At 45.5% G+C, this 18,211-nt stretch overlaps 1 protein-coding gene across 1 annotated transcript; it reads right to left on the reverse strand.

The window, feature by feature from the left end:
• Positions 1-812: 812 nt before the first annotated feature.
• LOC307087635 (soluble guanylate cyclase 88E-like) lies at positions 813-17,554 on the reverse strand (the record flags this gene model as incomplete). Its single annotated transcript, XM_079753257.1, has 16 exons — positions 813-1,182; positions 1,687-1,805; positions 3,560-3,649; positions 4,186-4,295; positions 7,384-7,540; positions 9,672-9,818; positions 10,180-10,326; positions 10,981-11,110; positions 11,474-11,594; positions 12,122-12,247; positions 12,909-13,053; positions 13,700-13,957; positions 14,864-14,955; positions 16,166-16,340; positions 17,039-17,171; positions 17,427-17,554. The coding sequence occupies 16 exons, from the start codon at positions 17,552-17,554 to the stop codon at positions 813-815; spliced, it is 2,448 nt and encodes an 815-aa protein (XP_079609383.1).
• Positions 17,555-18,211: the final 657 nt, after the last annotated feature.

Consider the following 18,211-nt stretch of genomic DNA (forward strand, 5'->3'; position numbering starts at 1 on the left):
AAGGACACAGCTGGTGAAGTGTGTCGGGGATTTGTGGAGCTCAGTCTGGCCAGTGTTTGATGTTGATGGCCGCGCCAAGAGAGGGTTAAGCTTTTGGACACCTATAGTATAGTATAACGCCACGGTGTGTACGGATGTGTGGAGCTCCGTCCGGGCAGTGGTCGAGGTTGGTGTCCACGTCTGAGAAGGTTAAGCTTCTCGGAGGCTTATAGTAATACACCATGGTTTGTGGCGCATTTCATATTCAACCTCATAAAGTCGGCGTGGGTCATGAACATGGGGATAACAATTTATCTCCTTGCTGGATCTCTTAGTATTTGAATTTGTGCCAAAAATAGGCGATTCTTTTACACTTTTAAAAAGTGCCCCTGCTTTACCACCAGGTGAGATCATCCTACCTACTAGTTGGTCCGGTTCACTGGTTGGCCTGGTCTCATGCTGTACATCTGGGTAGACACTCCCCCACCAGTGATGTCACTAATGGCTATATTGTGAAATTGCTTGTATTGACTAATCCACATCAGACCTGGGTGGGTAAAACAGGCACCCTTTATTAATGTCTTACTGCCTTAGATGCGACATGCCATTGTGTTGTGTTCCGGGCAATGGGTAACCTCCAAATATTGTTATTACGTCTTATTTACTGTATCTTACAATATCTTGTATCCATGATTTTCTTCAACAAACAGACGAACCTGAACCCTTGCCGCGCACACACACGTGTGTGTGTATGTGTGTGTGTGTGTGTGTGTGTATGTGTGTGCGTGCGTTTGTGTGCGTGTGTGTGTGTGTGTCAGGACGACGACGTCCTCTCACAGCAGACAGCAGGAGGCGCTGCGCATGGGCAGGCTGGAAGGCAGCTTGACGTACTGCTGCCTGAAGCTGTACCTCTTGTTGTTGAGCAAGGGGCCCGCAGGGATCTCCGGCGCTTCGTCGGGGACGGCCAGCTCCGGCACGGGATTGGCCGGGGGAACCTCCAGCCGGCTCATCTTGCTGATCTTAGTCTTTTTGGCCTTTTCCCGCTCCGGGAGGTCCTCTGAGAGGCCGGGGTGCTCGCTAGCGCCCTCCGGTGGGTGCATGCCGTCCAGCGGCAGGTCGCTGGGCGTGGGCTTACCCTCCGCCTGATCCTCCGTGCGGATGTGAAGGTTGGAGGTGGAGCGCTTGGCGTCGGTGCAGGTGGAGCTGTGGGCGGGGGGGGGGGGGGGGGGGGGGGGGAGTGGGGTGCAGCGTGGGCAAATGTCAAAAATGGTTCACAGAAAGCGCTTGAATGAGAGATGGTAGCTCTGTTGACATCGGCACTATGACAGCGGCGGCCAACTTGTCTGTTTACACCCTGTCTCTCAATCACATCTGTTTCTTTGACTTTCTTATTTTCTCTTTTATTTACACTCACAAGCAAGCAAGCACACACACACACACACACACACACACACACACACACACACACACAAACATAAACATCCACCGTCTTTGAAACCTCCACCGTTTCCACATTCAACACAAAGAAGCATATACAAACTTTGAAAGGGCCTGTCTCTTCATCTGTAGAGGCCTTCACCTCGGGGCCACGGACGCTAGTTTAATAACACAGACATATTATAACAGCGGTCCTCCAGAGGCAGCTGCTCTCTAGTCTAGACCCTCCGCTGTGAGCTGAATACAGATGGTAGCCGGCGGGCCGCTCACCCCTTGGAGCTGCGGTCCTCCGAGTCCTTCTGCTCGCTGCTGTAGCGCAGTTCGGCCGGGGTCTTGAATGACAGGTCCTCCTTCCCCTTCAGCCAGTAGGTCTTCATGTAGCCTTTACCCTGCAAAGACACAGAGAATGAACGTTAAGAAGACCCATTAGAGTAGCCCAGTTGGCGTGCTAGCACATTTCCCTGCTAGCATGTTATGTATGAACCGCGCTGTTGTTTTGAAAATGTTCCGACGAATGTTTCCATTAGGGTGACCAGACGGCCATGTTTTACCGGGTAAAGTCCCGTTTCAGGTAGCCTGTCCCTGGCTGCAGCTGTCTGAAAATATCCCAGTTTCAAAATGAATCGATTTTTTCTATATATTAATTTATTTTGAAATGGCAACGGTTCTAGCTTGCTAAACAATATTAATTATGAGACATTTTGTAATTAGGCTTGTGTTTATCAAATGGGCTTTTTCCTCTGTAGACCTCGCTACACAGATCAATTGACTTTGTACCTTAGCAGGCATGACTGATCATAAACATTATGCTATCAATGCAATCTTGAACAATCCCTATTCAAGTCGTTTTGAGATGGTTTTCCAAAGCTATAAACACATCATAGTGAACCCTCGGGCCTTTTAATACAATACTGCATTTACCATGAATACCATGAATAGGTAAATGTTAATATGTTCCCTTCTTTATTTCATCAATAGTAATATTAGATATTTAGTTGATATATGGAGTGCCAAACTACAAGTGTCCTTCTTTTTTCATTTAAGAAATCCTGTGGCCTTATCTTCAATGCGCTTGCAACACTTTCTAAGAGTTACCTTCAATAGCATATTTGCCTGCAATGACAGACACCACAACTGTTAGTACGAAAAAGCATATAACCAGCATAAATGTTTCCTTTTTTCGGGCAAGACGTTAAACCCAGGTCCTGACTCACTGTGCTCACTAAAGATCCCATGGCCCTTGCTGTAAGAGTAGGAATGCTAACCCCAGTTTCCTGGCCCAATTCTCACCTGGTTGTGTGCTCTTGGGCCAAAATGGCCACCAAACCTTCCCCCTGGGTCTTTGATTGGACAGTTTCATGCCTTATCTCTCCACTGTGACGCCCATCCCAGTGTGTGGTGAGCGTAGAGCGTGGCCTCCCAATGGGTGCTACACATTGGGATGAGGTGTCATATCCCCCCCGCTCTCTATGTGAAGTGCCTTGAGGGCCAGGATAATTATTACAACACACTTATTGTAGAATAGTATTTCTCTGTCTCGACGCTGGCTTTCCCTCGAGCTGCCGGCAGCTCAGTGGTTCGTTGATCTCGTTTGAGATTGAGAATGTCTTATCTTATCCAAGCAATATTAACACCATGGATTATTATTATTTTCAACCATGTGAATGCATTCAATATTCACTGTGGCAAGTATCAACACGTATGCTGAATAAATAACTGTGTTGAGGGGAAAGTACAAATTACTCTTTAAAAGTCAAAAGTTGCCTGTCTGTCCGTCAGTCTGTTTCTTTGAACGTTTCTATCATAAGTCATTATTTTCCCGAACATGTCATTGATCATCTTACACGCATCCCTTTTTCAGAAATCGCGGTAACTCAAATTGGATTTCAACGCTTCAAATGTTCTTATTAAGAGGCTGACAGGACTGCACATTAAACGCATCAATCATGATGTGTATTGATGCATGGGGGGGGGGGGGGAGGGGGGGATGAGCACATCAAAAATGGGCTGAATAAAATGATCTGAGATCTTTCTAGTGTAACCAGCCATCTTGATTTGATAGAACATCCAGATGATGGATGTTTACAGAGGAAGCAGTACAGTCCCTTTAGACCTTCCTCCCCACCTGGACTCTGTGCCTTACCTTTACAAATATCTTGCCCCTCTCCTCGATGATGTAGGGCTCGTGTTCCAGGTGGTCTTTGGTGGTCTGGCTAATGTGGATCTGCATACCCTGTGTGGACACAGTCGGGTGGACAAAAAAATGGTTCAATATTGGTTCGGATAATTGTGTTGAAAGTGTTGTCAGTTTGGGATTCAGTGGAATGAATCTCAGAAGGAGCTAGCCAGCTGTCTGCCATGGCCTGTTACGTTAAATGCTGACTCATATCATGATATTATTATTAGTTTCAATATAAAGCCTGCTGGTGTCAGCTCTACAGGAAGTTAACTTGGATGTATTATAATAACTAATAAAGAATGTTTTTTTGGGGCATATTTTGTTGTGAGTGAAATGACTATGGAAGTGAACTTTAAAAATGTGGGTTTTTTTAATGTTTTAGGCGATATTAACCACAGGAAGTGGTGTTGCATTAAACTGTTATCGTTTATTAGGTACTCTGCAGAAATTGCTCAGGCTCATCAACCCAAAGAAAAAAGAGGTCTATTATCCAGCACATTGAGCCTACAGGGCCCTAAATTTGTTCCGATCTGAATTGCTCGTACTAGGTTCTCCCCGTGTTTGATTAAATGTGATTGGCTGATACTCACTACTCCGTTGCTCTCCATCCTGGAGGCGGTGTTGACCGTGTCTCCAAACAGACAGTAGCGAGGCATCTTTAGCCCCACCACGCCGGCCACCACCATGCCCGAGTGGATCCCTGGGGGTACAACCATTTGGTCTGTTGGTGGAGCTCCTAACCCTGACATAAACGCCATCAGAGGGAGGGTGAGGTCTTCCTACAGACCCCCCGCCCCCCCCCCCCCCCCAACCCGATAAGAGATGTATACAATTGCGGTATTGAACAATATTGTGATCATCCAAATGATATATATTTCTGTGTTTCCCAACCTGTTTTGCCTCATAAAGGACCTGATGGGAGGTATAACAAAGCTAATCTTAATCCTTACCTGTACCCCCCAGAAGATGCTCAGGTACCTCCTGGAGTACACTTATCCCCTGGGGTACACGTAGTCCCCAGTTCATATAGCTACCCTCCACTGTCCAGTGGTTGCTGTTGTTGGTTTTATTATTGACATTCCTCCAAGATTAACTGTATGATTTACTCCGTTCCAAGCCTAATTGTTAGTTGCTTTGGATACAAAAAAAGAGCTGCCAAATGACTAAATGTAACTACATATTATGGCGTTGAAAGTTATTTATTGAAATTAAAATTATACCTCAACAAGGAACAGCAGTAACATGGGCACATTACAAAGCTCCAGGAAGGGTTCCGGCAAGGTTTCGTTCAACAGGGTTTTAGACAGAGTCACTGAGTCGAACTCAGCTGTATTCATTTTGCGCTCTGTGCTCTAATTGGTTTATTTAAGGCCTTTCTTTGGTTGGAAAAGTATTCTTTAATTTAAAAAAGAAAAGTCATGGCTGAGTCATCCACTATTAGCACTGCTTGAAAGGCCTTCAGTGAACATGAGACCTATTTCAACATGGAAATGTGTTGCAGCAAAGGAAAAACAACCCGCCATCATTTCCATTTGTCAAGTGTCATGGTTATTGAGGGCACAATATATATATATATATATATATATATATATATATATATATATATATGTTAGAACAGAGATTATTTAAGGCACTAATAAAAAATCTAATTAAATCGTTGACCTTGGAATGGGGAAGGGCAAAAGATATCGATTGAACCAAAACCTGAAGTGTTTGAGTTAGAAAGATAAAGAACTTTATATATTAATATATATTATACTCAAATCCCAGTTTAATAACAGGGCTGTCAGCACACCTTCCCGCCTTGGTTAAATCCTTGGCAGAGAGCAGAGGTTTGAGTCCGGTTAGAATCTCAATTGACTCTACACCCCTCCTAAATCCCAGGGCTGCCTCACACATACCAAGCATCGGACCGAATGGATCCTCCTCACACTGAGTCCCAGTGCCACCCCCCCTGTAAGCATGCATCACTAGGGTATGGAATAACTTTATGACTGACGGGTTACATTCTCACCAGCTCCAAATATCAACTGTACTTAACGCTGCTGGCCTTCTTCCGTCTAGCTCAACCGCTATAGCGTGGCATTATCACTGCCGAGGTTAGATATGTATAAATGACATTTGGCTGATTTTATATACATGCCATTTTGTGAAAGGTTTAATTCAAAGCATCTCACAATACGGTGAGTGCATGCCTTTTATTCTGCTCTGCTCGGTATTTGAGCTAGACAGGATTTGTTGCGGTAGATTCCCAAGGGGGTCACCCATGATAAGAAATGTATTCACTCACAGAAATGAAATATGCTTGAGATAAAAGCTCCTCCACAATGGCAAATCCATATATATAAATAAAAAAATATATATATATACAAATGTAGCTATCTCTAGCCAACTGGCTGCAATTCTCCCTCATCTCATATCTTACTACTATAATAGCAGGCCTGTCGCACCAGTTACTCAAGATACTCATGTGCGCATGTGCCAAGCAGCCTGCAGCTCACACACACACAGCACGCGTGAACGCATACATACACCGCAAGCACGCACATACACGCCGCATACACACACCGCACACACGGACATGCGCACGAACATACATGGAAACGCACACACACACACACACACACACACACACACACACACACACACACACACACACACAAACACATACACAAGCGCATACACCGCACGTCAAGACAAAGGTAGCGACACATACACGGAAGCACACAAACACGCACGCGCACGCGCACACACTGTACGTCAAGACAAAGGCAGCGACACACTCGCCAAGCTAAGACGTTATGTTTTTAAACATAACGGCTCCGCCATCGACACACGCGCAGGTAAGGACAAACACGCATGCGCACACACCGCAGCGACACTCGCCCAGGTAAGACGTTATGCTTGAGGCTCCCCAAATGTCTTGCGATTGATATCCCCCCCTCAACCCCTGCAGACTGTTTTAGTTGTTGTTTTCTTATGTTTTGTGTGTATGCTATGTGTGACTGTAGGCTACTGCTGCCTGTCTTGGCCAGGACACTGGAAGAGATGTTTAATCTCAATGATGATTACTGTAATCACAGTTACAGTAAAAGCTATTTAATGATTGATTTGCACGCATAGTATACTACGCTTTCCATTGAACAATTACCCCTGTTAACATAAATTGACTAATTTTATAGTGTAATCAAATGCTCACACACTAGCTGCTTTCAGACACACGTGTAAGTCCTGATATTCTCCTAATGGGCCGTATGTGTGAACAACATATCCTGACATTCGTACCCTGAAAATCTCCTGAATAATAATACCCCTGAGGTAGCATTTTCTCCGTAGGAAATGTAAATGAACTTATATGTGAATGAGGAGTAGAAAGTCAGTATTTCTCACACCACTTCAGTGGGCGTGTTGATGACGCTTCTGCATGTCATTGAGTGGCCCTCTAAATGATAATCAGCCTGCTGCCTTTTGTTCCCTGAATGGTTAAAAAATATTTAAATGTTGGGACTGCTTTCAAGAGTCATTTGTGGTGAACGAATGTTATACGTTGTAAAATTATACGCAAAATGTAATTATATTATGTGCTCAGAAATTTTTTACATTATCGACTGGGGTTTCCACATTATTGCTATGGGTTGAATTACAAGTAAAGGTTGAGGTTACAACTAGAAAACTCTAGTCATATTTTAAAGTGCTTGTTTTCAATAAACTTTCCAAGTTTGAACAAAAGACACGTTTGATGAAACATTCCTGTCCGGCGGCCCCAAGCTTGGCATTTGGCCCCTCACCGACTCGGATCTGGATGTTGTCCCCCGTGGAGGGGTCCTTGAGGTGGTCAATGGAGCTCAGCATGTCCAGGGCCATGTCGCAGATGTGGTGGGCGTGGAAGGTGGTCTTGTTGGGCACACCCGCCACAACCATGTAGGCATCGCGGATGGTCTCCACCTGCCCCACACCACCACCACCACAAGTTATTCGTTGTGTCAATGTTACTTTGTATTAAGACATGTGGCAACAAGCACAAGAGAGCAAACAGTTACGTCTCATCCTGCTTCTGAGGCTGTTGCTTGTACAACATTACTCTTGACCTTAACCTTGTAAAGGACAAGGCTAGGGTCAAAAGGTGCCTGATCAGTAGGCATATATTGGTAGCTCAAAGCAAAGCAGAATAGAGCGGAATAGAGCAAGATTTTGAGACTTGAAAACATGCTGTGCCATTTCTCACAAATTACAGCGGATTAATAGCTCTTGAATCTTACGGACGGGAACTTTAAAGGTGCATTATGTAAAATGTGCTGTACTAGATCATAAAATAAAATGACCATGATATGTCATAATATAATGAAACATGTCCTTATTCACTATTCTCTGAGTTCCCTCGGTTGCCAAATATGAAAAAAACAGCCACACAAACAAAGTGGTCTGCAGCCATGGAAGCAAGCAATCAAACTGGATCAACTTAGTTAGTACTAGTCTAGTAACCTAGTAACCTTTCAAAAGAGATCCATGACCAGAGCCGGGCTAAAACATGGGTCAGTCTTGGTGTTGAATTTGAAAGATGGACACAGCTTAGAGGCCAGAATGATCTCCAGACGGATGCCACTTGAGCTGGTTTATAATTTGCAAACAATAAATACATTGCAAACATAAACATCAGCTGATCAACTTACAGTGTAGGGCTTGTCATCGCTCGTCGAAATATAATTATTATTGCTTGTCGCAAAATATAATGTTGTGCCCGGCTGCTCTTGTGTTTTTTCAGTGTTCTCAAGAGAAGAGGTGGCGGACAGAAAACGCTCTCCAATATTGTAACGTTGGACCGAAGTACCCGATCTGTGTCAATTTTATATATTGTACCTTTCAGTAAGATTATATATAATAGAAGGTGAGAAGGTAAAGAAAGATATCAGGACGGTGGGATAGTCTGTTCATCTAACGCATGATAAGAGTCGTTCTTGTGCTGTGTTTTGACGCATAACACCAGGATTTTAAGGTGATGCTTGAATGAAGTTATTATTACTTATGTTACATTCAATACTGAATTGCAGTATAAGGGTCTGTTAACTTGAATGTGAAGCTTTTCCCGTTTTCCTTCCGAAAATCTGTTCAATTGCATATCCTATCTTCTTCCAACACCACATTGGAAGAAGATTCCATTACTGGAAAGATTAAAGACCCAGGCGCTTCAAAGTCACTTATCTTACTTATTTGACTGTAGCAGAGAACCCTCTGTGTTGGCAACTACTCCAGAGTATTCATTACCTGTCCTGAGTCACAATACGAAGAGACGGCTTCACGGTAGTGATGGGCTGCCAGCCTCTCTAATTCCCTCTATTGTAACCCTGTGTTTCTATATAAGTTCACACGTTGCCTCTGAGAGACGGCTGTCACGTTTGACACTCATTACAATGCAATGATCAGGGCTCACCAAAGGTTCACGCATATTTCATAGATTTCCCAAGTCGCTTGTGTATTTTATTTCCCCCGAGGTGCGTTCAAAATTCAATCTAATTTAATCTAATTTATGTGAAAGATATCCCCTCCGTCTCCACGCCGTCCCTGGAGGCGTGCGCACACAGGGCCGCGTTTTAAAACAATTTGTCTTTTTTAAACTAAATAAAGAAGGCAAAGAGGAGAAAAGTGTGGGTAAGGCATACATAATACATGAAACAAGTTCTCTCAGCGGAACACAACGGTGAGTGCAGCTACTCTGCCTTGTTGTAACTCAATGGTTCGCCCTCAAAGGAACAAGCTCTCTCTTCTTGCAGTCACAGACTTTAGGAGCTCCTCTACTTTAATCTCACCACAGGCAGACAGATAGGCAGGCAGATAGGTAGGCATGCAGACAGACAGACAGAAAGACAGCAGGCAAGCAGGCTGGTGGCAAGGCAGGAAGACGAGCAGATGGATAGATAGATGGATTGGTCTGTCGGTAGATACAGAGATAGACAGGACTGATTTGACGATTGCAAGAGAGAGAGAGAGAGAGAGAGAGAGAGAGAGAGAGAGAGAGATGGATAGACAGGAGCGGTCGGAAGCTTGATAGAAAGAGACAGACAGATAGATGGAAGCTGACCTTGTACACGTTGTGTTTCTCGCTGAGTGTGTCGAACACGATGTAGATTTCGTTGAGCATGTCCACCACCTGCATCGGCGTGATATGGATGCAGATTTCATTGAATTTCACCACATCGCTGAACAGGATGGTGACGTCTGGGAACACCTGGAACACAGGACAGACAGACACGGGATGTTACACAACGCCATCTGAATAGTGTCTGATGTAACTCTTTATGTCGTGTTTAACATTTAAATGACATTCCGCAAACACATTCGTAGGACACATATAAGTCTAAATGTTGAAGAATGGGGCCGTGTAGACTACAAATCCATGCGAAGGCACCACTTCATGTTGTGTTCTGTTTTAACCTGAGGAATATCAGAATATCCATCCATTAACCTTTACTGCGCCTGTCAGTGAAACATACAGCCGCCCACACCCTCTTGTCTGCTGAATGGCTCTATTTGTGCTTTGGAGTGGAGGTTTTCCATCAGTCCCCCTATGGCCTCTGGTCTGGCTGTACCTGGCAGGTCTCCAGCGCCGTGATGCCCTTCCTCAGACGGTCGGCCACTGCTTTTGGGATCATAGCGTACAGTAAGGAGTCGCCTCTCTTCTTCTCCTCGTCCAGCTTCTTGATGATCTCCTGCAGCTGGGCATACTTCTGTTGCTCCTGTGGGGGGGGAGACGAGCGGGGGAAACACATTAGGGCCGCCGGGCGCCACAGACTACGTCCATGTGGAATCTAATCTGTGCTTGTTGGTGCATGTGCACACTACATGAACTGAATGATACCTGTGTTTGTGAAGTTAAGGGATGGTGTTTACAGGCAACTTTTATTTTATTTAGACCTCCTTCCATGTGTAATGACCCGTTTTCACATTGCACACACCTGCTGATAACTCCGTGCTACCTGCCTTGGTTATGTGTGGTCTCTGGTGGCGCCCACAGAACTGAATAGATCATATTTAATACATTATACAGAAAACATGAAATGCAAAATGGCTTCTTAGTTTCTTGAACAGCCACTCGGGAAACACAGAATGAGTTTTTCCCAGCAGGGGGTGGGCACCAACCCAGAATCTAGGCCATTTAGCTCCGGCTTTTATCAAAAGTGACTTGCAATGAATTCAATAACAGGTTCAAGCTTAGCAGGTATGGGTTAGGGCAGCTTGCCAAAGGATGCCTATAGGTTAGGCTTTGGCCATAGGGGATCAAACCGAGAAACTTTTGTGGAAAAATCAAACACGCTCTTAGCCATGACAGAGGAGAGGTTAACAATAGAGGTGAGCATGATGGTGGGTGGGGGTTTGTGGTGAAGCGCCACCTGATCCAGGGCCAGCTGTAGCTCGGCCGATTGCTGGGTGCCGGCCAGGATCAGCTCCCTGCTGGAGTCGTGTAGATTCAGGTCGTTGACGTACACCCCCATCTTGATCATGTCCTCCACCGTCTCGATACTTGAGCAGGAACCCCGGCCAGGAGCCAGGCATTTTAGCAGGGCCAGGAGGGAAGTAAAAGGAAAGCCGCTAGATGTGAGTTCATTTCTTCAAATGTCACGTTGACACCTGTAATTCCCAGACGATGGAGGCGATGTGTGGATTCAAAGCGGTAATAGCAGGGTTTGATAAAAAAAAGGCATCTACTCTGCAAACTGACTGACAGCATAGAAATGGGTAAAAAAAGACCAAATCTACCAACAGCGCTGTAGAAACCACAGATTCTGTATTAGTGCTTCTTATGCCCCAGTTCTGGGATGTGATGTGTGAAATAACCCCTGACCCCTGACCCTGACAGGGTCCATGGAGGGGAGGCAACCTTACATGGGCGTTCCCAAGAAGATGAGGGAGTCCCACTGGGGGACGTACTTCATCTGGCCCTTCAGGTGGAGGGGCTTCTTCGGGGGCTCTCGCAGGTCCTCGAAGATGGTTTCGCTGCACTTCCCTGAGGGAGGAAGGGAGGAAGGGAGAGAATGAGAGAAAGAACCACAGGGGTGAGCTATATCAGTCCTGAACAATCCATGACCTGAGGATTGAACTTCAGAAATCTGACTTCATCCTCATCAGTATTCTGTAGGATGAGCCAATGAGATTTATTTTCCCACAAAGAGAGTTATTTCCAATCAGAGCACTATGTGGCATGTTGAGAGATGACCCGGGACTTCTGAGCGAATGACAGCTCTTTGTCACTTTCACTCGTCGTGTACTTTCTGTACAAACAAAGTTTTTGTCACACAACTGTGCGGGAAGAGAAGGACGTGTGAAGACTAGATAGTACACCAACTGAATGCTAACAGTATTTTGTCTAAGCCCAAAGCCCAAATCCCCCAAAACACCTCAACCCCCCCCCCCCCCCCCCCCCCCCCCCCCACACACACACACACACACACACACACACACACACACACACAGTACCTGTCTATATGCCAAAGACAGAGCAGAAGTTTGAGTGAGCAATAAATGGATGCTGACCAGTGACTGTCTGGAAAGCCAGCAGTTCGATGTCCTCTCCCCCGGAGTTGGCAGAGCTGTTGTACTGGGTCAGAGCACTGCTGTACTCCTGGTCGCTCCCCTTCATCTCCTCCACTGACATGGTGTCTGGTAGAGGGGAGGAGGAACACACCCACATGATGGGGAGGGGTGGGGTGTGGACGCATGTATGTATGTATGGATGGACGGATGGATTGATGGATGGATGGATGGATGGATGGATGGATGGATGGACGGATGGTGGATGGGTGATGGGTGGATGATGGGTGGGGGGGGTGGATTGTTGGGTGATTGGTGGGTGATTGGTGGATGTTGGATGGATGGATGGGTGGTGGATGGATGGATGGATGGATGGGTGGTGGATGAGAGGTGGATGGATGGATGGATGGGTGGTGGATGAGAGGTGGATGGATGGATGGATGGGTGGTGGATGGATGGATGGATGGGTGGTGGATGAGAGGTGGATGGATGGATGAGAGGTGGATGAGAGGTGGATGGATGGATGGGTGGATGAGAGGTAGATGGACAGATAGATGGAGAGATGGTTGGATGGAAGGAAGGGTAGATGGATGGTGTTCAATCAGGAAGTAAATCTTTCTTGGGTTGCATTTCAAACTCAAATAACCTAGGGATGACAGTTGGGGGGAATAACTGGATCTATAACAGTAAGCCCCTAAACAGGGTGCTCTTTTAGTACTGTTAATAGTGACTTGTTAATTCAGACTCTTAAGAACAAATTCAAGACGTAATGTTTTGGTTTCATAGTCACCTCGCTCCTCCTCCCTCTTGGCCTTTTCATTCTCCTCCTTCTCCTCTGGCTCCTCTTTGCTGAGCTTGGGGATGTTGACCTTCTGCTTGCTCTCCACCACCGCCTTGGACATGAGCTCAAACACGTTGTTCAGATGGAAGTAGATCTGGGGGGAACAGCCCACCATGTTCCTCAGATGATGATCAAACACCACCAGCAGCCATGTTTGTGAGTCTCATGCGGATACAATAGCATGTGTTCCTCTTGCAGCCTTGAGGTGGAATGTGGTAATTCTATGGACCTCAGCGGCTAGTTCATCTCGTATTTTGTATGTATTTTGTGTAGTCCAGGTTGACAGTTTTCTTTAATTTAACAGCTACTGCATGTTAATGAGTTTTTGTTGTAGACTGGTTATTGAAGTCCTGCCCAAAATATGGATTGTTTCTGCTGCCGGTGGCAAAATTCGCAAAAAATGGCGATGCTACTTAGAATACAAATCTGAACCCATAACCATAATGTGTATACCAATGAGAAGATAAGTAAGTATTAAGTAAGAGTATGATTAGATTACAGGAAACTAGGTATTTATGTGTCAATAGGTAAGCATGCAGACATGGTATAAGGGCTAGTCTAACAACCCTTATCCTGCCACAGTCAGTCAGTCAATATGGTCAGTCAGCCCTCAGCCAGCCAGTATCTCATTCTGTCTGTCAGTGAGCAAGCCAGTTAGTAAGCAAGTCAGTAAGATCAGGTGAGTGCATAGACCGGCCATCAGTCGGAGAGATCCCAGCCCCCTCCCAACCAGGACTCACATTGTCCCAGCTGAACTCCAGCATGGGCCGGACCAGTGTGAACTCCTCGTTGACCTTCTTGCCCTGGAGGTCAGAGAAGACCTCCTTGAGGCCGTCTCCAATGCGGTACATGGTCATGTCGCGGCGGAAGATGACACTGAATGGGAACATGTCGAAGAAGATGCCGCGCTTCATGGGCAGCTTCTCGTAGCCCGGCGCCGTCTTCTGCTGGGGCATGCGGTGCTTGAAGGCCGCGTTGTCGAAGTTCATCTTGTACACCTGGGTGGAAACCAAAGAACACAGGCTGCTATGGTTCTCTTTGTTTGGGTTCAAGCTCATGTTTATAGACCTGGAACCTTTGTCTGATTCTCTCTTATCTGAAAGTGTTCATAAAAATGTTTTTATATTACAACAAGACACTATTCATAAAATACTTTATATATTATACATATATTTTCTTCTTCAAAGTCACTATGTGAGTTGTTTGTTTGTTAGCGGGCTTTATATATAGCCGTGATATTTTCCAATATCAAAGCAATACGCTTTTACTTGTGGGTTTTCTCATTTTATATTCATCCTTCAGAGACAATGACATTTTTGTTGTTGACATTTTTCGCGTTGACGTTTTCTTGTAGACTAAAATAAAGTGTGTTGTTGTTTGAAAGGAAATAATTGTATTATTTTTGAAGAGCATTTGAGGAGACCTATTATAAACTGACACAATTCTCCTCGTCAATTAATGGAGCTTAATGACAGAGATGTCTGGTTTCATGCAACAACTCTTTCTGTGTACGGTCTCTATGGCGGCTATGGCTGGCATTTGATCACGGGCGGGCGGGGGTCGGCCAGAGGTCGATTACATTGCTGCTGAGAGTGCTGGCGATGACAGCCGGCAACATGGCGGCGGTCTTGCAGCAGAACGCTCGGTCTGTGGATTATACTTCCATCTCCAGCTCACTCAGCTGCGCACTGAGTCCCTGACCCACAGCCCCATCCTAATAAACACTTATCTCTGTGCAATAAACACTTGGCGCTCCGAGTGTAAACAAACGCTCTGCCGGGGAGGAGGTCTGGATATTACAGCCTTGATGTAGACGTAAACTGGGTCAAGGGGACTGGCGTCAGCTGAGAGCCCGGCTGGGAGCCGCCTCGACCTCTTGACCCACACGCTTCACACGCACGTACCACGTATGTCATCTTCTCCGTCTCCTCCTTGGAAAGGATCTCCACCTCGATGTCAGTGTTGTAGAACTGCCGGCCCACCTGAGAGAGCTGGCCTGTGGGGGCAAGAGGGGGGGGGGGGCACATCAGTAATTAACTGGTGAAGGATGGCATAGGGTCTCTCGTGAAGGATTATGGGTGATGTAGTTAATGGGTGGCTTTGGAAGTAGAGCCAGGGTTGTGAGTGCTGCGTCGTATCATATAACCTTGGACGTCCAATCCCAAACAAATCCACAGGGCTGACCTAGTTGCCAATCGCCGTTCTCATGTTGAGATAATTACTTGTCGTGTTGGATTAATCCGGGTTGATGCAGTGGTGATAACTGCATTCTGTGTCAAGGGCTTATTTCCAAAATATTTGCTTGCTTTAGGGGGTGAGAGCACGCCAAATGTGGTGTCCAATATTTATCAGAACACTTTGTGTTCATATGCCGAATCCGACAACATGGTGTTCTGTATCATTCTAGAAAAATGACAGACTGTGAAATACCTAATTTCCCTTTATATCAAAAATATTACCATTCCACATAAATATGTATCAGCTCCACTAGCCAGTTTATTGCTATGTGACATTCACATCCTGATTGTAATGCAAGGTCAAACCGTAATGATAGAAAGTATTCCATGCTCATAATGTTCTATCAGGATGTCGTTTATGAGTCAAGGCTTGTGCCAAACTTTTAGTGATACAACGATTGCTAACTCATTTATAGATATACATAATGTCGATGTAGCCGTATCTTGTGATTTATTGTGTTGGTTAAACCATAAATGCTCGTTTGTTTTTCCCATTAGGCATTCCCCATGAGGACTTTGTTTACGATGTTTGGTTCACCAAACAAAATCCAGCGTGGACGCTTACAGAACCAAATGGAAATGCAACAAACTATAAACCTCACCCCTGAATTGGACATATTCTACCGAACTATAGGTTTTAATGGTCCCTCATACCTAAACTGAACCATCTCGAACCTTCTACCTATACTGAACCACGTCTAGGGTCAGGGGGGTGTCATAAACATTTGGCCTGTTAAGCCCTTTGAAACTGTACCGGTTATTAATTGCCATACAGATCAAATTGAATGTCTAACTGTACCATGACCATCACTAACCTACCCAAACAACCTTAAGCTTTTGAACAGTGGCATATATCGCAACACTTCCGTCCTCACTCTAACACCGAACCCAAACCCTGTCAAACTAATGCATCATGGGAGAGCGCCACTAGCTCACACCAGTAGCTCCACACCCGCCGTGTGTGGTCACCTTTGACAAACTGGGTGAAGCCCTTGCGGGTGCTGCGGTAGTGTAGGGTGAGGCTGGTCTCACATTCCTCCTCCACGCAGAAGCTGGGCGGTTGCACCTTGGGGAAGGAGAAGCGGAAGTACTCGTGGAGGTTGTCCAGCTCGTTGATGAAGTCGCGCACGTTGCGTCCCAGCACCTGCAACACATCCATCATGGCCGCCTGATTACAGTGCCGAGGCGCGGTGCGGGAGACAAACCCTCACCGCGGTCCGTAAAGCATCGTAATGGTTACAATGCAATATATTCTGTCTCCTCCGTGGGGAGAGCATTGACATGGTGTACACAAGAGAGAGAGAGAGAGAGAGAGAGAGAGAGAGAGAGAGAGAGAGAGACAGAGAGAGAGAGAGTTAGAGAGAGAGAGATCGAGAGAGAGAGAGAGAGAGAGAGACAGAGAGAGAGAGACACAGAGAGACAGAGAGAGAGAGACACAGAGAGACAGAGAGAGAGAGACACAGAGAGACAGAGAGAGAGAGACACAGAGAGACAGAGAGAGAGACAAAGAGAGACAGAGAGTTAGAGAGAAAGAGATAGAGAGAGAGAGAGAGAGAGAGAGAGAGAGAGAGAGAGACAGAGAGACAGAGAGAGAGAGACAAAGAGAGTGAGAGAGAGAGAGAGAGAAGAGAGAGAGAGAAGAGCGAGAGAGAGAGAGTGTGAGAGTGAGAGAGAGAGATAGAGAGAGAGAGTGAGAGAGAGAGTGAATAGATTGAGTTAAATATCACAAATTAAATCGTAACTCAAAACTGAGTTCTCGGTGATAAACAACTTTGTGTGAAGGTTCATTGTATTTGGTAGCATGGTGGAGATACTTTTTTTTTTTTGGGGGGGGGGGGTCACCTTTAGAATCCTCTCGTAGCCATAGTTACCGATCCTTTTGACCATGTAGACCCCGAAGGCGTACATGAGCTCATCATGGGTCTTCCCCAGCACCTCTCCAGCTGCCTTGGCCAACCGCAAGATCAGATTGTCGCTTGAGAGAGAGAGAAATATTCACACTCAACTGTCAACCCCGAAGGTTCATGAATGAGGCTAAGATAGAACGTAATTAGCAACATGAATTGATTGTTAAAATGTATTCGTCAGACTATTGTATTTAATAGAGGGTCCAACTAAAACGGAAATATTAGGAAATCTTCTAGCCCGCTGATCTCTTAGACAGCTCCTCCCCTTCCCCTCTGAATCGACAGGCCTTGAAAAAAAGCGATGAGAAGCAGTTGGCCCTTACTTGTACATCTGGTGCCGGACAAACTTGAGGTGGGGGATTTCCGCTCGCGCCTCGATCAGCCTCCATACGTCCTCTCCGTAGGATTCGTTGATGTAATCGTTCACGGCTTCTAAGTACAGGCCGTACATCTTAAGGGGGCTTGGGACCTCCATTATACCCCCAATAACAGCTCAGCTGGAAACCCAGGGAAAAATACGACAAGGTACAAGCTATAAACAAGCTGCTAACGAGTAGAGCGGTTTTAATGACTAACTATCAAGTAATTAACGAGTCAAGTGGATAACTCGATATGAATACGTTATTAACTAGTTATTAAGAAGTTATAAACTGTACAGTAAAGGGGCAAAAACGGATGATCTGGGCATACATGCATAACACAAGGTTTTGGAATAAGAAGTTGTGGCGGCATAAAATATTCTCCTGTAATACATCTCAACCAACTAAAGAGTATTCATTCATTTTTGTTCTCACCTTAAATTACCTTTCCATTAAAAAGATTGAGATAATTTATGGGGCTCTAATTGAAGTGTTAATAAGCATGACTGACACCACTTTCATTATTTTGACTAGCTGCAATACTGTGGAACTACTGACTCTTCTATTCCTTGGCTTGCCAGGAAAAAAAAAATTCTCCTCTTACCTGTTTCACACATAACCTCATGAAACCTCATGAACCCTCTACAGACCACCACCAGATCAACTACATCCGTTTGAATGTCAAGGAACAGGGCTCGGACACAACCCTATAGTTAGCTCTATCCTCAGGGTATGGGCTTGAGTGCATG

Source organism: Pollachius pollachius (assembly GCF_949987615.1).
Source record: "Pollachius pollachius genome assembly, chromosome: 1".
Lineage (NCBI taxonomy): Eukaryota > Metazoa > Chordata > Actinopteri > Gadiformes > Gadidae > Pollachius > Pollachius pollachius.